This window comes from Lithobates pipiens, unplaced genomic scaffold (genome assembly GCF_037356315.1).
Source record: "Lithobates pipiens isolate NorthernLeopardFrog02 unplaced genomic scaffold, aLitPip1_a1.2 Scaffold_22, whole genome shotgun sequence".
In the NCBI taxonomy this organism is placed as follows: Eukaryota; Metazoa; Chordata; class Amphibia; order Anura; family Ranidae; genus Lithobates; species Lithobates pipiens.
The window spans coordinates 304,298,146-304,320,541 of NW_027507784.1; the positions used below are offsets into that span (position 1 = coordinate 304,298,146).

Sequence of the window (22,396 nt, forward strand, 5' to 3'; positions counted from 1 at the left end):
GGGGACTCTGCTCTTGCAGCTCCTCCCCACATAAGATAAAAAAATCAAAATAAAAGCTGGTGAGCTGCGTTTTTGAGCGTATATCGAAGTTCTTAGGTATTTTTTGATGTTACAGCATTTTTACAGCTGAAAAACGCCTCTCAGAACCCACTAGTTTTAGGGGTTTTTTTTACAGCCAAAAAACGCCCCAGCCAAAAACAGTTGATAACCTATGTGTGTATGGACACATAGGATAACATGCTGGAGAGTTTATTGACTGTAGAAAAAAACGTCTGAAGCCAAAAACAGCAGCTGTAAAAACATCCAGAAACATCGAGTGTGCATAAGGGCTGGAACATAATTGATGTTGTTTGGCCAGTTTTTCCAGATTGGCCCTTGAGCCCTTTTGGCAGGGCCTGCTCTGGAACTAGCTATTGGACAACAAGTTCCCTTCACAAATGTATACAAAAATTTCCATTTTCAAAGCCATATATTTTAACGTGTTGATGTGTGGCCCTGTAAATACATGAGGTTAACCGGAAATCTTTTAATACCATATTTGCATCTGAAAAGATACATTGTAGGTGGAAATGAGAATAGCACAGGTAGGATCAGTGTTCTGCGGGTTTATGTGTAACGTTTCTGTACAAGGTTGAGATGTTTCATTGTGGAAGATATCTATAACTCATTACTGATGTTGCAGCTCTTCCCTCTTTCCATTTTTTCTTCGTATGCTAAATTCTACTTTTACCTGGCAGAGCCTTACACGTGCTGGTGACTTAAACTTTCCTAAAAACTCAGGAAAGCCTGGAGACTGTCTAATCATAAAATATTGTTCCTGGCAGCCGTTTTGGAAATGAGAGGAGGATGTCGATGTTCTAAATCCACTGAAAATACACTAAAGAAGACCTCTACAGGGCACTGATTTCTCGGCTAAAAGTTCACCTTTTGAATAAAATTGGGGTTTATTTTGGATCCCCCTGTTTATAATAGGGAGGGGGAGCAGGAATACTGGGGAATACTGCCCCATCATTGGTGTCGGTGGGAGGAATACTGCCCCATCATTGGTGTCGGTGGGAGGAATACTGCCCCATCATTGGTGTCGGTGGGAGGAATACTGCCCCATCATTGGTGTCGGTGGGAGGAATACTGCCCCATCATTGGTGTCGGTGGGAGGAATACTGCCCCATCATTGGTGTCGGTGGGAGGAATACTGCCCCATCATTGGTGTCGGTGGGAGGAATACTGCCCCATCATTGGTGTCGGTGGGAGGAATACTGCCCCATCATTGGTGTCGGTGGGAGGAATACTGCCCCATCATTGGTGTCGGTGGGAGGAATACTGCCCCATCATTGGTGTCGGTGGGAGGAATACTGCCCCATCATTGGTGTCGGTGGGAGGAATACTGCCCCATCATTGGTGTCGGTGGGAGGAATACTGCCCCATCATTGGTGTCGGTGGGAGGAATACTGCCCCATCATTGGTGTCGGTGGGAGGAATACTGCCCCATCATTGGTGTCGGTGGGAGGAATACTGCCCCATCATTGGTGTCGGTGGGAGGAATACTGCCCCATCATTGGCGTCGGTGGGAGGAATACTGCCCCATCATTGGCGTCGGTGGGAGGAATACTGCCCCATCATTGGCGTCGGTGGGAGGAATACTGCCCCATCATTGGCGTCGGTGGGAGGAATACTGCCCCATCATTGGCGTCGGTGGGAGGAATACTGCCCCATCATTGGCGTCGGTGGGAGGAATACTGCCCCATCATTGGCGTCGGTGGGAGGAATACTGCCCCATCATTGGCGTCGGTGGGAGGAATACTGCCCCATCATTGGCGTCGGTGGGAGGAATACTGCCCCATCATTGGCGTCGGTGGGAGGAATACTGCCCCATCATTGGCGTCGGTGGGAGGAATACTGCCCCATCATTGGCGTCGGTGGGAGGAATACTGCCCCATCATTGGCGTCGGTGGGAGGAATACTGCCCCATCATTGGCGTCGGTGGGAGGAATACTGCCCCATCATTGGCGTCGGTGGGAGGAATACTGCCCCATCATTGGCGTCGGTGGGAGGAATACTGCCCCATCATTGGCGTCGGTGGGAGGAATACTGCCCCATCATTGGCGTCGGTGGGAGGAATACTGCCCCATCATTGGCGTCGGTGGGAGGAATACTGCCCCATCATTGGCGTCGGTGGGAGGAATACTGCCCCATCATTGGCGTCGGTGGGAGGAATACTGCCCCATCATTGGCGTCGGTGGGAGGAATACTGCCCCATCATTGGCGTCGGTGGGAGGAATACTGCCCCATCATTGGCATAACTGGGAGGAATACTGCCCCATCATTGACATAACTGGGAGGAATACTGCCCCATCATTGGCATAACTGGGAGGAATACTGCCCCATCATTGGCATAACTGGGAGGAATACTGCCCCATCATTGGCATAACTGGGAGGAATACTGCCCCATCATTGGCATAACTGGGAGGAATACTGCCCCATCATTGGCATAACTGGGAGGAATACTGCCCCATCATTAGTGTGCAGTGGTAGGAATATAGCCCTGTGGTTTGTCAATGGCAGAAATAGTGCCCCATTGTTGGTGTCAGTAGCAGGAATATTGCTCTAATATTGGTATCAGTGGGAGGAATAGCGTTCGTAGAAAGAAATGTCCCCCAAGGCCTGGTATAAGGCAAGCAAAAGACCACAGTTTGGAGTCCACTGCCCTAGATGATCTCACACTGCAGATACTGTATACACCGGTGAGACTGAAGGGACGGGAGTGCCTCGGGCCTAGGCACAGGAAGAACACTGTTGTTTTGGAGGAGTTCAAGAAAAAGAGTACTTTTTGGGGGTACTTCATGGACATAGATAAAATGTCTAGATGTTCTCGTTATAAAAACAAGTCCTCACTTTAGAGTTCTGATCCAATTTGAATTAAACCTGTAAATACAGCCATGGCCAGAAGTTTTGAGAATGACACAAATGTTAATTTTCACTAAGTCTGCTGCCTCGGTTTTTTTTTTAATTGAAAAAGGTACAAGACAATGACATTAATCAAAGCGCTCAACTTGAGCATAGAGAACAATGAGGTACATTTATAGTGCACAAAGGTTTTGCGTTATTATTACAATTATACAGTATTCCACTTCAATCCAATCTCGATACATATGTTTAATAACATAAAATCACAGAATTTTTAACTGCTACAGTACTTGATACCCCTAGTGATATTCTCAAGCGTTGGTTGCAGTAAGAGCGGAAGAACACCAAGCATCCCACACCTTGTTATAGTTAGCTGGGCAACCTCTGTGTTCAAAAATACGTTTTGCATGAGGTAAACCCCAATTTACTAACGAAAGCCAAATACGTATAGATGAAGGGGTGGCGTCAAGTTCTCATGTACCTGACTGATGAGCCCAATAGTGCAGAGGAAGGCTCCCTTACGCATCTGACTCGCGGCCCCTGGTAGAGCAGACAATAGGCACGGGAGTGCAGAATGGTACGAGTGCCTGGCGGGTCTGTTGTTGGACGGGCAGTCCCGGGGTACCAGATGCTGTAGAGGTGACCACCAGCTGGAAGGAAGATCCAACCAGCAGACAGACTGGAGGCTGGAACACCCGATATCCTCATACACACCCAGATGTCGGATCTAGCAGTCAGTACACCGTTTAGAGGGTAGTGGATTAAAGTGAAAGCAGGTAGACTGGTTAATGCACAGGCAGGAGATGCTGGAGCAGGAGCTTTAGGCAAACAGGTCAGATCAAAAACAGGCCGGGTCAAAAACTGGCGGGCAGCGTGGTATCCAAGGAGCAGGCAGGTTCAAGGTCAGAGGGGAGCCGAGGTCAGGTGCAGGCAGAAAGCAGGGGAAGTCTAAAGGTCAAGCCGGGTTGTTCAGGAGATCACACACAGAAGCAGGTAAACAGGAGCAGGGGTCACAGGGAGCTGCAGATCAGACAGCGCTGGTCCTGTGCGCATCCCCTGTTTAAATAGCCCGTTTCGCCCCGAGTGCCGTGCGTGCGCGCCAGGGCGGCCAGCGCTGTATTTTTTTACCGGGATCTTCCTAATAGGTGGGCTGAATCCACTTAAATGCCACAGCTTTATGAGCCATAAATAATGTTTCCATTAACATTGTCCTAGTATGTCTTGGCCACAGCTCCTCATCCAGGACCCCTAGAAAACACACCAGTGGGGTACATGGAACAGGAATTGACAAAACTGCAGTCAATATCTCCGTCACCTGCTGCCAATACCTTGCTATGACTGACAAAGCCGCATAACATGTGCAAAGTCCGCTCGAGGACAGGTACACCTAGTGCAGGTAGAGGTAGGTAGACGATGCATTGCGTACAATTGAACTGAGGTCAGATATGATTGATGTAACATAGAAAGGTGGATCAGTGGCAAAAGTGAGAACGAAGTGGTTGGGGAACAAAACATAGACATTTTGGCGAGGAGACACCCCAGACCTTAAAGTGGTTGTAAAGGCAGAAGGTTTTTTATCTTAATGCATATAGAATGACTTTTGTGTGCAGCAGCCCCCCCCCCCCCGAGCTCCCCTAATATTTACCTGAGCCACCTCTCTCTCCAGCTATGTACACCAGTGCCTGGGCAACCCGAGACTATTTGAATAGAGGAAAACATTTTTACTTTACAATCACTTGAAACCCATTGAGAACCTATTGTCAATCTTCAAGAGGCAGGTAAACAACCCCCCCCCCCCCCACAAATTTTGACAAACTCCAAGCATTGATTATACAATAATGGGCTGCCATCAGTCAGGATGTGGCCTAGAAGTTGATTGACAGCATGCCAGTGCAGAGGTCTTGAAAAAGTCAGCACTGCAAATATTGACTGTTTGCATAAACTTAATGTAATTGTCAATAAAAGCCTTTGACACTCATGAAATGCTTGTGATTATACTTCAGCATACCATAGTACCATCAGACATGAGCAATTGGTTTCGTTACAAATTATTTTTCAAACAAAATTCTGCATATTTGTTCACGTGTAATGCCGGCCATACACGATGCGAATTCCGAACGACCCGTCGAACGATAAACGAAAGCGGCACTCACAACAACATGCGAATGTGCCATCAATTAAAGGGGTTCTGCACTCAAAATACAACATTTGCCCATTCTGTTGCCTATAGTTAATATATCTCATAATGCCACCTGTTTTTTTTTTTTGATTCACCTACCTTTTGTAATCTTCAGTACTTTATTTTAAACCCCTGCGGCGATGGGCGGTCTCTTGCGGCGATGGGCGGTCTCTTGCGGGGATCAGCGTAATTTCCTGTTGAAGCCCGCACTGTCTCCTGTGATCTCGTTCGTGTAATCCCAGGAGACATTGCGGCTAATGCACCCGACATCTCGCGAGATTTCGGGTGCTACAGCCAACATCTCGCGTGATTTTGGTAATTACAGCCGAGATCTCGCGAGATGTCGGCTGTAATTACCGAAATCACGCGAGATGTCGGCTGTAGCACCCGAAATCTCGCGAGATGTCGGCTGTAGCACCCGAAATCTCGCGAGATGTCGGGTGCATTAGCCGCAATGTCTCCTGGGATTACACGAACGAGATCCCAGGAGACAGTGCGGGCTTCAACAGGAAATTACGCTGATCCCCGCAAGAGACCGCCCATCGCCGCAGGGGTTTAAAATAAAGTACTGAAGATTACAAAAGGTAGGTGAATCAAAAAAAAAAAACAGGTGGCATTATGAGATATATTAACTATAGGCAACAGAATGGGCAAATGTTGTATTTTGAGTGCAGAACCCCTTTAAGTACGAAAATCGTACGTTAAAACACTATGTTTTAACGGGTTTTTTTTATTCCGTGTTGCGTTCGACCATTCGTTCGTTGTTTCATATGGTTTCCTTCTGGTTCAAACTTTCCAGAGATCGTGCGCAGTTCATTTTCTTATGTCAAATCGTCCAACTCTGCCATTAACGATACGATTTTTGGACTATTTTTGAAAAAAAAAACCAACATGTTGGATTTGTCAATTTGCCCTGTCGTACGAAAATCGCATGTCGCGCATACCACACTAACGATACGAAAATCGGTCGATTTTACTTTCGCTCGGATTTTCGTTCGGAATTCGCATCGTGTATGGCCGGCATTAGCATCCGAATGAACGAAAGACAAATGTATACGAAAACATATTTTCAGAAAGCAAGAGTATCCGAAAGAACGGAAAACGATTCAACCTACAAGTTTAACCACTTCAGCCCCGGAAGGATTTACCCTCTTCCTGACCAGAGCACTTTTTGTCATAGGGCACATCGCTTTAACTGACAATTGTGCGGTCATGTGGCGCTGCACCCAAACAAAACTGACGTTCTTTTTTTTTTCCCCCCACAAATAGAGCCTTACGTTGGTGGTATTTGATCACCTCTTTTTATTTTTTGTGCTATAAACAGAAAGAGGGACAATTTTGGAAAAAAGCTATATTTTTGTACTTTTTTTTTTTTTTTTTTTGCTATAATGAATATCCCCAAAAACTATATGGGAAAAAAATAATTTCTTTCTCAGTTTAGGCCAATATGTATTCTTTTACATATTTTTGGTAAAAACCCCCACAATAAGCGTATATTGATTGGTTTCGCAAAAGTTATAGCGTCTACAAAATAGGGGATAGATTTATGGCATTTTTATTATTCATTTTTTTTTATTAGTAATGGCAGCGATCTGTGAATTTTATTGTGACTGCGACATTATGGCGGACCGGTTGGACACTTTGACACTATTTTGGGACCATTGTCGTTTATACAGCGATCAGTGCTATAAAAATACACTGATTAATGTGTAAATGACACTGGCAGGGAAGGGGGTTAAACACTAGGGGGCGATCAAGGGGTTAAGTGTGTCCGAGGGAGTGATTCTAACTGTGGGGAGGATTGCCTCGCTAGAACATGACAGAGATCACTGCTCGCAATGACAGGGAGCAGTAGATCTCTGTCATGTTGCTAGGCAGAACAGGGAAATGCCTTGTTTACATGGGCATCGCCCCATTCTGCCGCTCCGTGACACGATCGCGGGCCCCCTGTGGACATCGTGTCATGGAGTACGCAGCGGGCAGGCATGCACGTGCCAGTACGCCAATTTGCCTAGCCGTGCCATTGTGCCGACCTATATTGTCATGCGCTGGTTGGCATGTGGTTAACGAATCAATTACATTCAGATAGTTTTGTTTTTCGTATTTTCTATTATAGTTAAATTATTATTGTTATTAAACTATTAAATTATATGTATTGGAATTTCCTTTTAAATTTGGCTAAAGTAACTGTTATGCCACGTACACACAATCAAATTGTCCGGCGTAATTAGTCCGCCGAAACGCATTTCACCGGACAATTTGATCGTGTGTGGGCTTCAGCGGACTTTCTCAGCGCAAAGTCTGGCGGACTTGGAAAGTATTTTTTCAGTCCAATCTTTCCGCCGGACTTGGGTTTTAGCGGACAATACGTTCGTCAGTATGCTAGTCCGGCGGACTAAGAATGATGCATGCTCACAAGCAAGTACGAAAAGGAAGCTATTGGCTACTGGCTATTGAACTTCCTTTTTCTAGTCCCGTCATACGTGCTGTACGTCATCGCACTAGCAAACGCCGGACTTTCTGTGTGTCCAAGTCCGTTCGGTAGAAAGTCTGCCGGACTATCCGCCGGATTGTTTGCCGTACTAAGTACGCCGGACAATTTGATCGTGTGTACGCGGCATTAGTGAACGTAACAAATACAAATGCATCCGAAATGACGAATTATTCAACATAACGAATACCACATCTATATGAATGGAATGTAATAAATAAATGAAAAAAACACGAATGAAACGAAAATAAACAATTTTTTCGGTAGTGCAATCTGACAAAAAGATCTAATAACACTGAAGCAGCAGACTTTGTGAAAACTTTTGGCCACGGCTGTAGAGAAATACATAGGCTACCATTGCTGATTTCTGAAGAGAAATGCTCTTTGGTTGTCATACTCACCCTCTGGCTTCATTGCTTTTTGAGTTTTTGATCCAGAAGTGTTAGATACCTTTTTGTTTCTCGCTACATGCTGTGCTTCCTTACCTTTAGGGCCCACTGGCACCAATTGGCGCACCTCATGCTGTGTGTAATGCGTGTTGTGTTGGTGTTCGTTGGGTAGAGGCATGTTGGTGTGAACTGAAATAGAACCTAAGGCAAATTCACTTTTCAGTGCACTGGCAATGCGTTGGACATCGTTGCCCAACAGAGCTGGTGGGATCAAGCCCTTACCTCTACTTCACTACTGTGAACTATATTGATGTAGGAGTGAAGGATGGAACTACAGAGATCAGCAGGAGATGGGCATCTGAAATGTTGAATGCTGGAGATCTTGATTCGGCTTCTAGCGATTCAACGGAGCATAGATAGAAGACCTAGGCCGCAGCAAAACATCTGTCAGCAACTGAAAACAAGAATCGGCTTTGCAGTCGTCAACGTTTGTTGAATTTTGCGATCTTTATTCAAATCTGAATGAATAAACGGGCCATGTTTAAGGAGATGTATTTTCTACACAGCTTAACCTGTCACTAGCTGTGATCTTAAGGCTGGCGGGTTTTGCTGTTGCACAGTGAGGCCCGCTAAATACATCTGGTACACACAGCAGGGGGAGCCACTTCGTGCTGGGAGTTAGTGCTTGCAAAGTGTACCGGCATGACTTTGCAATATTTTGCAATCTTTTATTGAATTATAATGATAGACTACAGACTGACCGCTGGATTCTAGAAAAAAAAAAAGCAAAGCATTAAAATGATTTTTCTCATTTCACTTATAAAGTGTAACAACAACTGCCTGCAGTTCTATAGAACCTAACCGGTTTTCCCTCTCAATTTCCAGATTTATTATTAGGATGACATATTAGTCCTTGTTTGTTGCCAGTTCTTGCAGAATGACTTAAAGGGCCTGTGTGACGGGCGTTTGTTTGCATCAGAAGGGTTTCACATTCTCATAAAAGTTTACGGGAATGTAAAATCAGATTGAACAAGTCAAAGGCAGGTTAGACAGAAGTCCGCTTCAGGTTAGGACTTCAAATGCTGGTCAGAAGGAGGTCAACTTCAAGTCAGGAAGAGGTCAAATGCAGGTCGGGGCTTCAAATGCAGGTCGGGGCTTCAAATGCAGGTCATATAGTGGTCAACTTTAAGGCAGAAGATGGTCATCTTCAGGTCAGGACTTTAAATGCAGGTCAGAAGGAAGTCAACTGCCGGTGAAATGCAGCCCAAAAGAATTTCAAACTGATGCCATTAACACAAGCACCAAAGCCTGTTGACACAAGACCTAACACAGATATTAACCTACTGGTAGCTATCCTAAACGATTAAGTTAAGCTTGCCTTCCGTGGCCCATGTATTGCAGTCACCCCTTCCTAGGCTTGCTACTGTATAAACCTGCCAAATCTCTCTAAAACCCAAGGAGTAGGCAGGTTAGGCTACACTAAGGGGGAGCACCAACCATTGTGTTTCACACAGTGCAGGACCTGCAGCTTTGGGCCCTATAGCATCAAGGTGATCTCTCATATTGCCCCATTGCTGTATCTCTTATCCAAGTTTCAATTTGCGCTCAGTGCAAGACCAATTGTCCCATTTCTTCATGACTGTTGTGATTGAAGAACTCTGCAGTAAATTAGAGACATTCCCTACATATGCCTATGTTTGCAATAACAAATAGGCCAATTTGGATATATAGTGAATGTGTGCGTTAAATCTGTACACAGTTATATGCCATTATTGAATTCTGACTTCAAAAGAGTAAAGCATTTCTATGAAAAGAAATGAACAAAATGAAGAAAAGGAAAAAATTTAAGAATTACATGGTGTCTCTAAGTACACTTCCACATACCAACAATGTCCCCTCCTTTTCAACTGTTCAAAGTTGACTTATTGCAAGGCAGAGCATGGCAAGAGTCAACATACCCAATATTCAGCACTTGGTAACCTCATAACTATAATACGGACTGTTCGTCAACCCCTGTACAGATACCTACGGATGTATATATTGAGGACACAGGGGACACCACCTCCCTCCTCCCCGGATTTCCCTATGGCCTGCCACCCCCCATGACCACTCATCTGTGCCTTAAATCTACTAATACTATGTGCCTTGACCTTCCTTTAAAGTTACCAACATCTTCAGCAACCCGTCACGTTCCTCCCTCTCTCATATTCCCCATTGCTCTACAGATTTCCTCCCTCAATATCATACCCCCTCTTCTACATGAATTCTCAGACTTCATCTAGTAGACCATGACATACTGCCTACAGTTACCATATAAGCCACTCAGATGGGCCGCAAAGGGAGAAACTGAGGCAGGGACCGTTGGGAACTTGTTTTGCTGTAACAAGGTTTTTTTACATTCCTTGTGACAGCAAAAAAAAAATAAAAAAAAAAAATTAAAGAAATAGTGTAAAAATAAATAATAAAACAAAACATTGAAAGCGTCCCTGTCCCCCCCGCATACATAGGTTGCGCACGATTTTGTAAACGGTGCAATTATTCTAGCGCTTAGACCTCCTTTGCAGTTCTAAACTGTACCCTATAAAAACAATTTAAGCGTCGCCTATGGAGATTTTGAAGTACTGTAGTTTGTCACCATGGCACGAATGTGCACAATTTTAAACTGTGACATGTTTGGTATCTATTTGCTCGGCATAACATCATCTTTTATATGTTATAGAAAATGTGGGTTATTTGTGTTTTTTTTTCATTAAAATTCATCAAAGTGTATTGCATATAGTAATTGCATTAAAAAACTGCTGCACAAATACTGTGTGACCTAAAAAAAAATTGACATAAAAACAATCACCACTTTAGAGAGTCTCTGCAAATTTTTATATATATATATATATATATATATATATACATACATACATACATACATACATACATACATACATACATACATACATACATACATACAGTGGTGTGAAAAAGTGTTTGCCCCCTTCCTCATTTCCTGTTCCTTTGCATGTTTGTCACACTTAAGTGTTTCGGAACATCAAACCAATTTAAACAATAGTCAAGGACAACACAAGTAAACACAAAATGCAATTTGTAAATGAAGGTGTTTATTATTAAAGGTGAAAAAAAATCCAAACCATCATGGCCCTGTGCGAAAAAGTGATTGCCCCCTAAACATAATAACTGGTTGGGCCACCCTTAGCAGCAACAACTGCAACCAAGCGTTTGCGATAACGTGCAATGAGGCTTTTACAGCGTCCTGGAGGAATTTTGGCCCACTCATCTTTGCAGAATTGTCCTAATTCAGTTACATTAGAGGGTTTTCGAGCATGAACGGCCTTTTTAAGGTCATACCACAACATCTCAATAGGATTCAGGTCAGGACTTTGGCTAGGCCACTCCAAAGTCTTCATTTTGTTTTTCTTCAGCCATTCGGTGGTGGATTTGCTGGTGTGTTTAGGATCCTTGTCCTGCTGCAGAACCCAAGTTCGTTTCAGCTTGAGTACACGAACAGATGGTCGGACATTCTCCTTCAGGATCTCTTGGTAGACAGCAGAATTCATAGTTCCTTTTTATCACGGCAAGTCTTCCAGGTCCTGAAGCAGCAAAACAGCCCCAGACCATCACACTACCACCACCATATTTTACTGTTGGTATAATGTTCTTTTTATGAAATGCAGTGTTCCTTCTACGCCAGATATACTTGGACACACACCTTCCAAAGAGTTCCACTTTTGTCTCATCGGTCCACAGAATGTTGTCCCAAAAGTCTTGGGGATCATCAAGATGTGTTGTGGAGAAATTGAGACGAGCTTTGATGTTCTTTTTGCTCAGCAGTGGTTTTCTCCTTGGAACTCTGCCATGCAGGCCATTTTTGCCCAGTCTTTTCCTGATGGTGGAGGCATGAACGCTGACCTTAACTGAGGCAAGTGAGGCCTGCAGTTCCTTGGACGTTGTTGTGGGGTCTTTTGTGACCTCTTGGATGAGTCGTCGCTGCGCTCTTGGGGTAATTTTGGGCGGCCGGCCACTCCTGGGAAGGTTCACCACTGTTCCATGTCTTCACCATTTGTGGATAATGGCTCTCACTGTGGTTCGCTGGATTCCCAAAGCTTTGGAAATGGCTTTATAACCCTTTCCAGACTGATAGATCTCAATTACTTTCTTTCTCAATTGTTCCTGAATTTCTTTGGGTCTCGGCATGATGTGTAGCTTTTAAGGATCTTCTGGTGGACCTTACTGTGTCAAGCAGCTCCTATTTAAGTGATGCCTTGATTGTGAACAGGTGTGGCAATAATCAGGCCTGGGTGTGGCTAGAGAAATTGAAGTCAGGTGTGGACAACCACAGTTATAGTATGTTTTAACAAGGGGGGCAATCACTTTTTCACACAGGGCCATGATGGTTTGGATTTTTTTTCACCTTTAATAATAAACACCTTCATTTACAAATTGCATTTTGTGTTTACTTGTGTTGTCCTTGACTATTGTTTAAATTGGTTTGATGTTCCGAAACACTTAAGTGTGACAAACATGCAAAGGAACAGGAAATGAGGAAGGGGGCAAACACTTTTTCACACCACTGTACATATACACTTTTTTTTGCTAGAAACTTACTTGGAACACATATACTCTAGGTTTTTACACAAAAAAAAACCAAAAACATGTCAGAATAGGCCTGGTTTTCAAGTAGATATACTCCACTTGAGTATGTTGTCAGAACTGTCAAAATAGCATTCCAATAAATATTTGAAAGGGAAATAAAATGATAGAATTTTTGGGGTAGACTCAGTGTAGGAAAAAAAGGCCCCTATTCAGGACACATCTCAGGTTCGCCGTGTGCATACCGCCTTGCCGGAAGGCCACCGCTGTCCATTGTGTGACACAACTGTCCTCGTTATTCTCTACCCTCTACAGCTTTATTTGGCTAATGTGATAGTTATGGTGGTTTGAATTGTTTGACAACCATATGGTATGTTTTCAAATTTTTCTTTAGAAAACAAATTGGTATCCCCTCAACTTTTGAGGAGCTCCCAGTCTCGCAATACTACCAATTAATAGATATGATATAGGAGTGCATGTTGCCTAATACCCCTTCTCTTCTTTCACCGTGTTCATGGGTGACATGAAGACCAGACACTAAACTTCTATTCTTATGAATTATGAGAGAACGTGCAGAACTGAGAACAAGAAATATCACTTCTTAATTTCTTGTTCCTTTTGTTTCCCTAACAATTAGAATGACGGGTTTTGTATTACATTTTAACTGCTTCCTGGTAGATTCCAGACGTTGCTTTTCAATTTTACGCCGTTATACTATTTTTAAAGGTCATTCAACCCCCAAAAAATCCCCAACTCTGTTCTATCTAATCTACCCGGGAATTTTTGTTTTCTAATCGACCTTTTTGTGTTCCAGCTCTGCTGGTTCTTTTCTCCATAATATTTAGTCATGTGAGAAGATAAGTACACCCCATGGAAATTAACTTTTTCAACATATTTGATTAGGTAAATAGTCATCAGTGCCTACAGATAATGGTGATATACTTGAACAAGTACAAAATAAAATTGGCATGCTGCGTTCTTATAATCGAAACCAGACATTCTCAACCAAGGTTGTGTTGTACCCTAGGGTTCCTCTAGAGCAGGCGTCTCAAACTCAATTTCATCGTGGGCTGCATCAGCAATATGTTTACCCTCAAAGTGCCAGTTGTGTGTGGGGTGTGCTATGTAGAGAGTGCAGGGTTCAGGAGTCTATTATGCACAGAGTGTAGAGTTCAGGATTACACTTTATACCGAGCGCAGAGCTCAGGAGTGTGCCATGTACAGAATTCGGGGATCAGGAGTGTTACGTGCAGAGTTCAGGATTACACTATGGGTTCTGGGCTGCGTCGCGCACAGAGTGCAGGGTTCTGGGCTGCGCCGCACACACAATGTGTGACAGTGAGGAGCAGAAGGTCAGAGCCACATCTGGTGGAATGGAGTTCCACCACTTTTAAGCTGCATAACTGGGTGCGAGGGCCTCATGACAAGGCCTGGTGGCTGGATTCGGCCCGCGCGGGCCTTATGCTCTAGAGGTGGTTGGGTATTTCTTGAGCTGTGGCTATATGACACTCAGTTTGGTGCCTACATAGTGTGGAGATCCATGCCACTTGGCAGAGCCAGGTGCAGGATCTTTTTTAGCAGCATGTAAAGGTAGCATTCTGACCCTCAACGTAAGGGGCATTTCTTCCACTAACCACCAAGGAATTGGTTTTTGGAAGAGTTCCCTGAGATCTGAAAATTATTTCTAGGGCTCCTTTGGCTTAAAAAGGTTCAGAGACTGATGTAAAGGAAAAAAGTACACCCATACAGTTACTACCAATTCAAATCCATTCAGTTAGATTTATGTAGTCAAGATTATGTGCCAGTGATTAGAATTTTCTTCCCCACAGGCTGGCTGAAGAACTCCCATTGTAAGAGATCAGCCCTGTGCTGCCTAGGATCTGAGATGTACCACACATTGCGCCCCCCCCAGCTTTAGAGCTAATTTGCATTACATGCAGTAACCTACCAACACAGGTCCCAACAAGGTCCCCCAAAAACAATGGTTTTCTATGTTTCTCGTTCACACTACAATGTTGTGTACATGTACATGCACTATGCATGAACTGCACAAATTTTGAAAGGGAGATGGCACTAATTTTTGTAAAGATGGGGGGTGTCCCTCGGTAGGAGCGGTACTGATCTCTTACAATGGGAGTTTTTCAGCCAGGCTGTGGGGAGCCTCTATTGACTTACAGGTATGGCATTTAAACTAAGCACCAATTTCAGAAGCTAACTACTGGGGACCTCCTGACTGTATGATACATTTTATTACAAAAGTAAACTGAGCCTTTAAATTACCCTGCTGACTGCTTTAGTCTAATTTCATGTTTTCTTTTCGTAGACCTGGATATGCAACTGTATGATATGGGATACCCATCCGAGGGAGAGCCGGCCTGCTCTGTGGATTTTGATGACTTGGCTGCATTTGAGGTAATTATTGGAGGAATTGTTATCATATCTATTTTTATTCAGGTCTATAATTGACAAAGATCTCGGGCCAAATCTGTCAATTTAGCTTTGATTGGATGGGTGCCACACCTGGTACATGCCGCGGGCACTTGCTATTAAGGATCTGAAATGAGTACAGTGAAACCAATTGTTTGTTGTGAGCTGCAGCTCACATAATTATTGCTCCATTAAGGGCAATTCCAGGCAGCAAGTGTTAAGTTATTCAGCAAATGCTGCAGCTCTGCGTACATTCAGTTGACCATTGTTTGAGCTCTCTATAATTTTCAGCGCTCGCAAGCACACATTGGTCCACACAAAGCAGTAGCAGTTTATTTCCCATGTGGCATGTAACTTCCTTTCTTTGATTCTTGCATCACCAATTGGATTGGGCCATCTAAGGCAAGTCTGAATCTGATTGGTGGCTGTCAGAAACGTCTTAGTACTGGCATTTTAGGACAGGCTTTCTTTATGTAGTGGACAGCAATAGGGTATTTCAGGATGAGCAGCTATAGGGTATTTCAGGATGAGCAGCTATAGGGTATTTCAGGATCGGCCACAGTTGTGTCCTGGGATCGGCCGCAGTTGTGTCCTGGGATCGGCCGCAGTTGTGTCCTGGGATCGGCCGCAGTTGTGTCCTGGGATCGGCCGCAGTTGTGTCCTGGGATCGGCCGCAGTTGTGTCCTGGGATCGGCCGCAGTTGTGTCCTGGGATCGGCCGCAGTTGTGTCCTGGGATCGGCCGCAGCTGTGTCCTGGGATCGGCCGCAGCTGTGTCCTGGGATCGGCCGCAGCTGTGTCCTGGGATCGGCCGCAGCTGTGTCCCGGGATCGGCCGCAGCTGTGTTCCAGGATCTCTTGGGGAAAAAAAGGGATGAATGAAGTGCATTGTTGCAATATAGTAATACTTGGATGAAAAACGATGAAGTACTAAGCAGGTATTCCGAGCTCTCTGTATGTATCTCAAGGTTTAATTCTATATTCTGACTGGATATTGAAGGGGGTTGCATAATTGGGCAAGGGTATTTTTTTGTCTCCTGCTTGGAGTGGGGCTTAAGCCCCTGTTCACACCTGAGCCATTTGTTTCCAGAAGCGCAACATCACTCAACAATAAGATTTCCAGTCTATACTAAGGAGCCCGAGTGATGTGCTGTCACGCCCAGGAAGTACAGGCTGTTCTAATGCTGCGTATACTAGGCCAGCAAAAGATCGATGAGAGCTTTTCATCGGAAAATGCGACCGTGTTTATGCTCCAACGGAATTTAACTGTCCGAATTCCCGCCAGCAAAAATTTGATAGCATGTTCTCAATTTTCCTGATGGAAAAACGTTCTCCGATCGCGTGTATGCAATTCTGACACGCAAAAACTCACGCATGCTCAGATTCAACTACGAGATGGAAGCTATTGGCTACTGGGCATTGAACTTCCTTTTTCTAGTCCCGTCGTACGTGTGGTATGTCACCGCATTCTTGGCAGTCGGAATCTGGTGTCACTGTGTGTAAGCAAGACAGTTTGAGCGGAATTCCATCGGAATTCTGACGGGAAAACCATCAGAGCTTTTTCTGACGAGAATTCCGATCGTGTGTACGCGGCATAAGGGCCTGTACATGCATTTTTGACCCTATAGACATCAATGGGAGTGCCTGAAAAACATACGCAGCTTGTGGTTTTTGCACATTTTCGTGCTTAACAGCCAGTTTCCAGTAACCTGCTTCACGTTGGCCTATGCAAAAATGTTTGTGCCTGAGAATACACAAAAATAAAAACTCCTTTTTTAAAATGGTCAAAGACAACGTTACTCAAGTGTGAACTTAGCCTTAAACATCAGACCTGGCAACTTGGACCCAACTCACCAGGGCATACCGTCTTTGATGCTTATGTGTGCTGTGCCTATAACAAACCCTTTCTTTGCAATATTGATGTGATTGCTGATCACCTCCTGCCCCATCTTTGCTCCTTCGTCACCATATTTAGTAAGGGATCTTTCTTTGCCCACTATCTGAAAAGAAGAAAGCCTTATAATTGTTGAATTGGTCAGGTGTCGGTGCAGAGACGTGAAATCTGTTCTTCAGTACAGGCACCATTTCATCACATTTTTGCTAACAGGAATCACACTGGCGTGCATGGGAAGCACCACAGCTAGGCATGCCTGCCCACACAGACACCCAGCTAAGGGATGAGACCCTTGAGCACCCTTTGCCCCTTGTGAATTGTGAACTACTTCAGCAGCTTGGGTTATAGAAGTTGCCCTTGTTTGCTGCACCCTCCCACTAAAGCGCCTAAGGCAGCCGCCTCTGCTGCCTATCCCTTGATCCAGCCTTGCAGATACTTTACAGACTCAGCATCTATATGAGTCCTTCCTTAGAGCTAGCAGGGCAACCAATCAGACTTCAGTCTCAAAAAGTAAGACTAGTTAGTACCTGATGAATTACAATTGATTGCAATGGGATAGTACACTTAAAAATGTACACTCTTTATCAAAGATGGCTGTGTGTGGCTTATCCTGCAACTTCCACAGAAATGTGGACTACAGTGCTCTGTATACAGATAGCGACTTTAAGGAGGGATTTACAAAATGTGTATAACAATATGGTAATGAAAAAAGCAGGAGGAATCTAAATAAAGTTGACTTTTGATTGGTTGATGCTTTTTAGCCTATAAAAGAGGGAGTTGGGGAAGATACAGGATTCTAGGGTGGGGTCACACGATGGGAGTACAGCTGTTGGTCACATTTTTTTGTAATAACAGTGTCACCCTGTTGGCAAAGTAAACAAGTTTGTGTTCACTTCATCCGCTGTCACCTTGCTGCAGTATTTACACTGTACATGGGCAAACTTTTTGCCTTTGCTGCCCTCTGCTGGCCACAAGCAGAGTTGGATCAACCATGAACCAGTGATTGAACTGTAAATTCCATGAAAGTGTATCTCCAGGTTTTCAGTCCAATTTGAGAACTCCCCACTATATGTTTATATTTCCATTAACACACTAATACTAAAAATAATTACAGAAATTTTTTACTTTTCTAGTTTCTTTTGAGCAGGTTTATACATAGTTTATACATAGGATGCTATAGACATCTTATATTATTCAGAATAGATTGAAATGTGCAATTAGGGGATATACAGTATCTCACAAAGTGAGTACACCCCTCACGTTTTTGTAAATATTTTATTATATCTTTTCATGTGACAACACTGAAGAAATGACACTTTGTTACAATGTAAAGTAGTGAGTGTACAGCTTGTATAACAGTGTAAATTTACTGTCCCCTCAAAATAACTCAACACACAGCCATTAACCACTTGACCACTGGGCACTTAAACACCCTTAATAACCAGACCAATTTTCAGCTTTCGGTGCTCTCGCATTTTGAATGACAATTACTCAGTCATGCAACACTGGACCTATATGAAATTTTTGTCCTTTTTTTCACACAAATAGAGCTTTCTTTTGGTGGTATTTAATCACCGCTGGGTTTTTTTTTTTTTGTGCTATAAAAGAAAAAATACCGAAAATTCTGTAAAAAAACGAATTTTTCTTTGTTTCTGTTAGAAAATTTAGCAGATTAGTAATTTTTTCTTCATAAATTTTGGCCAAAATTTATACTACTACATATCTTTGGTAAAAATAAGTACAAATTGGTGGATATTATTTGGTCTTTGTGAAAGTTATAGAGTCCACAAGCTATGGTGCCAATATCTGAAAATTGATCACACCTGAAGTACTGACGGCCTATTTCAATTCTTGAGACCCTAACATGCCAGAAAAGTACAAATACCCCCCAAATGACCCCTTTTTGGAAAGAAGACATTCCAAGGTATTTAGTAAGAGGCATGATGAGTTTTTTGAAGTTGTCATTTTTTCCCACAATTCTTTGCAAAATCAAGATTCTTTTTACTATTTTTTTTTTTTTTCACAAAATTGTCATATTATCAGGTTATTTCTCACACACAGCATATGCATACCACAAATTACACCCCAAAACACATTCTGCTATTACTCCCGAGTATGGTGATACCACATGTGTGAGACTTTTACACAGCGTGGCCACATACAGAGGCCCAACATGCATGGAGCGCCATCAGGTGTTCTGGAGCAGCCAGGACAATTCTGACATTTCTCTCCTACATGTAAAAATCATAATTTATTTGCTAGAAAATTACATAGAACTCCAAAACATTATATATGTTTTTTTAGCAAACACCCTGGAGAATACAATGGTGGTCTTTGCAACTTTTTATCTCGCACGGTATTTGCGCAGTAATTTTTCGAATGCTTTTTTTTGGAAAAAAAACTGTTTTGTGCTTAAAAAAAAAAAAAACACAGTAAAGTTAGCCCAATTTTTGCATAATGTGAAAGATGAAGTTACGCTGAGTAAATAGATACCTAATATGTCACTCTTCAAAATTGCACACGCTCGTGGAATGGCGGCAAACGTCGCTACTTAAAAATCCCCATAGGCGACGATTTACATTTTTTTTACTGGTTATATGTTTTGAGTTACAGAGGAGTTCTAGGGCTAGAATTATTTCTCTCGCTCTAACATTCGCAGCGATACCTCACATGTGTGGTTTGAACACCGTTTTCATATGTGGGCGGGACTTACGCATGCGTTCGCTTCTGCATGCGAGCACATGGGGACAGGGTCGCTTTAAAAAAAACATTTTTTTTTATTGTTCATTTTACTTTATTTATTTTAGTTTGACATTTTTTTTCCCCAAAAATAATTTTTTTGATCACTTTTATTCCTATTACAAGGAATGTAAACATCCCTTGTAATAGGAATATGGCATGACAGGTCCTCTTTACAGTGAGATGTGGGGTCAATAAGACCCACATCTCACCTCTAAGCTGGGAAGCCTGAAAAAAAAAAAGATTCTGGCTTTGATCGTATTAGCGATTCGGTAGAAGCACCGGAGGGCGGAGGGCGGCGGGAGATGTCTATGGCTGGGTATTGCAGGGTATCACCGACTATGGCTGGGTATCTCAGAGCATGGTGTTGCAAAGTACTGCGTTGCAGAGCATTGCAGGGTATTGGCGGGTGTTGCAGAGCATTGCAGAGTGTTGCAGGGTATTGGCGGGTGTTGCAGAGCATTGCAGAGTGTTGCAGGGTATCGGCGGGGGTTGCAGAGCATTGCAGAGTGTTGCAGGGTATCGGCGGGGGTTGCAGAGCATTGCAGAGTGTTGCAGGGTATCGGCGGGGGTTGCAGAGCATTGCAGAGTGTTGCAGGGTATTGGCGGGTGTTGCAGAGTGTTGCAGGGTATTGCAGGGCATTGCGGAGTGTTGCAGGGCATTGCGGAGTGTTGCAGGGCATTGCGGAGTGTTGCAGGGCATTGCGGAGTGTTGCAGGGCATTGCGGAGTGTTGCAGGGCATTGCGGAGTATTTGCAGGGAATTGCAGAGTTTTGCAGGGAATTGCAGAGTATTTGCAGGGAATTGCAGAGTATTTGCAGGGAATTGCAGAGTATTTGCAGGGAATTGCAGAGTATTTGCAGGGAATTGCAGAGTATTTGCAGGGAATTGCAGAGTATTTGCAGGGAATTGCAGAGTATTTGCAGGGAATTGCAGAGTATTTGCAGGGAATTGCAGAGTATTTGCAGGGAATTGCAGAGTATTTGCAGGGAATTGCAGAGTATTTGCAGGGAATTGCAGAGTATTTGCAGGGAATTGCAGAGTATTTGCAGGGAATTGCAGAGTATTTGCAGGGAATTGCAGAGTAATGCAGAGTATTTGCAGGGAATTGCAGAGTAATGCAGAGTATTTGCAGGGAATTGCAGAGTAATGCAGAGTATTTGCAGGGAATTGCAGAGTAATGCAGAGTATTTGCAGGGAATTGCAGAGTAATGCAGAGTATTTGCAGGGATTTGAGGGGTTAATTTTCGGTGAGCAGCGATGTGGGCACTGCAGATGCAGCCCACATCGCTGCTGACACCGATCTCTTCCCCCTCCGCTGTACCGATCGGTACAGAGAGGGGGAGGGAGGAACCGGCGTCATAAGATGACGCCGGCTTGTTTACAAGTGATCACTCCGTCATTTGACGGAGCGATCACGTGGTAAACGGCCGCGATGAGCGGCCGTTTACCGTGATTCGTGATGCGCCGGGTCCACTGGACCCAGCGGTCACGGATGCTCTCGTGTGCGCGCCCCAGGGGGCGCGCGAGAGCAGAATTCTGAGAGGCCGTTAATTAACGGCCTCTTAGAGTTAAACAACCGCCCTGATGCCGTTAATCGGCAATGGGCGGTTGTTAAGTGGTTAATGTCTAAACCGCTGGCAACGAAAGTGAGTACACCCCTAAGTGAAAATGTGCAAATTGAGCCCAAAGTGTCAATATTTTGTGTGGCCACCATTATTTTCCAGCACTGCCTTAACCCTTTTGGGCATGGAGTTCACCAGAGCTTCACAGGTTACCACTGGAGTCCTCTTCCACTCCTCCATGATGACATCACAGAGCTGGTGGATGTTGGAGACCTTACGCTCCTCCACCTTCCATTTGAGGATGCCCCACAGATGCTCAATAGGGTTTAGGTCTGGAGACATGCCTGGCCAGTCCATCACCTTTACCCTCAGCTTCTTTAGCAAGGCAGTGGTCATCTTGGAGGTGTGTTTGGGGTCGTTATCATGTTGGAATACTGCCCTGCGGCCCACTATCAGAAGGGAGGGGATCATTCTCTGCTTCAGTATGTCACAGTACATGTTGGTATTCATGGTTCCATCGATGAACTGTAGCTCCCCAGTGCCGGCAGCACTCATACAGCCCCAGACCATGACACTCCCACCACCATGCTTGACTGTAGGCAAGACACACTTGTAAAATATTTACAAAAATGGGAGGGGTGTACTCACTTTTGTGAGATACCCTTTTATGGGGCATTAACATTCAGTGTACCACCAAAGACTTAGGCTGGCCATACATGGTTCGAATCTCGGTCGGTTCAACAGGAACTGGCCAAGATTCGAACTGTTAATGGGCAGGCTGAATGCACCAACTTGATTGATCGATCAACTTGAGTACAGCCAGCCTGCCAGATTCTATTGCAATTAGCGCTAGCGGCTGCTACAAAATTTGTGTTTTTCTTTCATTTCAATTATAATGGTATTCAGGACAAATCGAGCGGATGAACCTCCTTAATGAGTGCACAGTCAGCAATAAAAAAAACTCAGGAGTTCTAATCCCACTCCACTCTCTCCGAAACGAAATAAAAAAAAGTTCTACTTTAACCACTTCCTTCCCAAGGTACGTACATGGACATCCTCGGGTTTCACGTTCTTGCAAAAGTGATCCGAGTGGCTTATTAGCCACTCAATCACTTCTACAGGCGGGTGGTGGGAGGGGGTCCCGCCACCTTTTCTGGGCTCTCCTGTACAATCGTGGTGTCCGGAAGCGATGCAGCTGGCGGTGATGGCTGC

General features: G+C 44.1%; 1 protein-coding gene across 10 annotated transcripts in view; it reads left to right on the top strand.

The window, feature by feature from the left end:
* The window catches only part of RAB11FIP3 (RAB11 family interacting protein 3), a 164,196-nt gene that overhangs the window by 64,970 nt on the left and 76,830 nt on the right, over positions 1-22,396 (top strand). For all 10 annotated transcript variants that reach the window (XR_013261915.1, XM_077449295.1, XM_077449298.1 and 7 more), the window contains one exon: positions 14,886-14,974. Coding sequence is in view for 9 of the 10 variants with exons in the window: in XM_077449295.1 (XP_077305421.1) it covers positions 14,886-14,974 (89 nt within the window). In the remaining variant the exon portion in view is untranslated. The remainder of the gene's footprint in view (positions 1-14,885; positions 14,975-22,396) is intronic.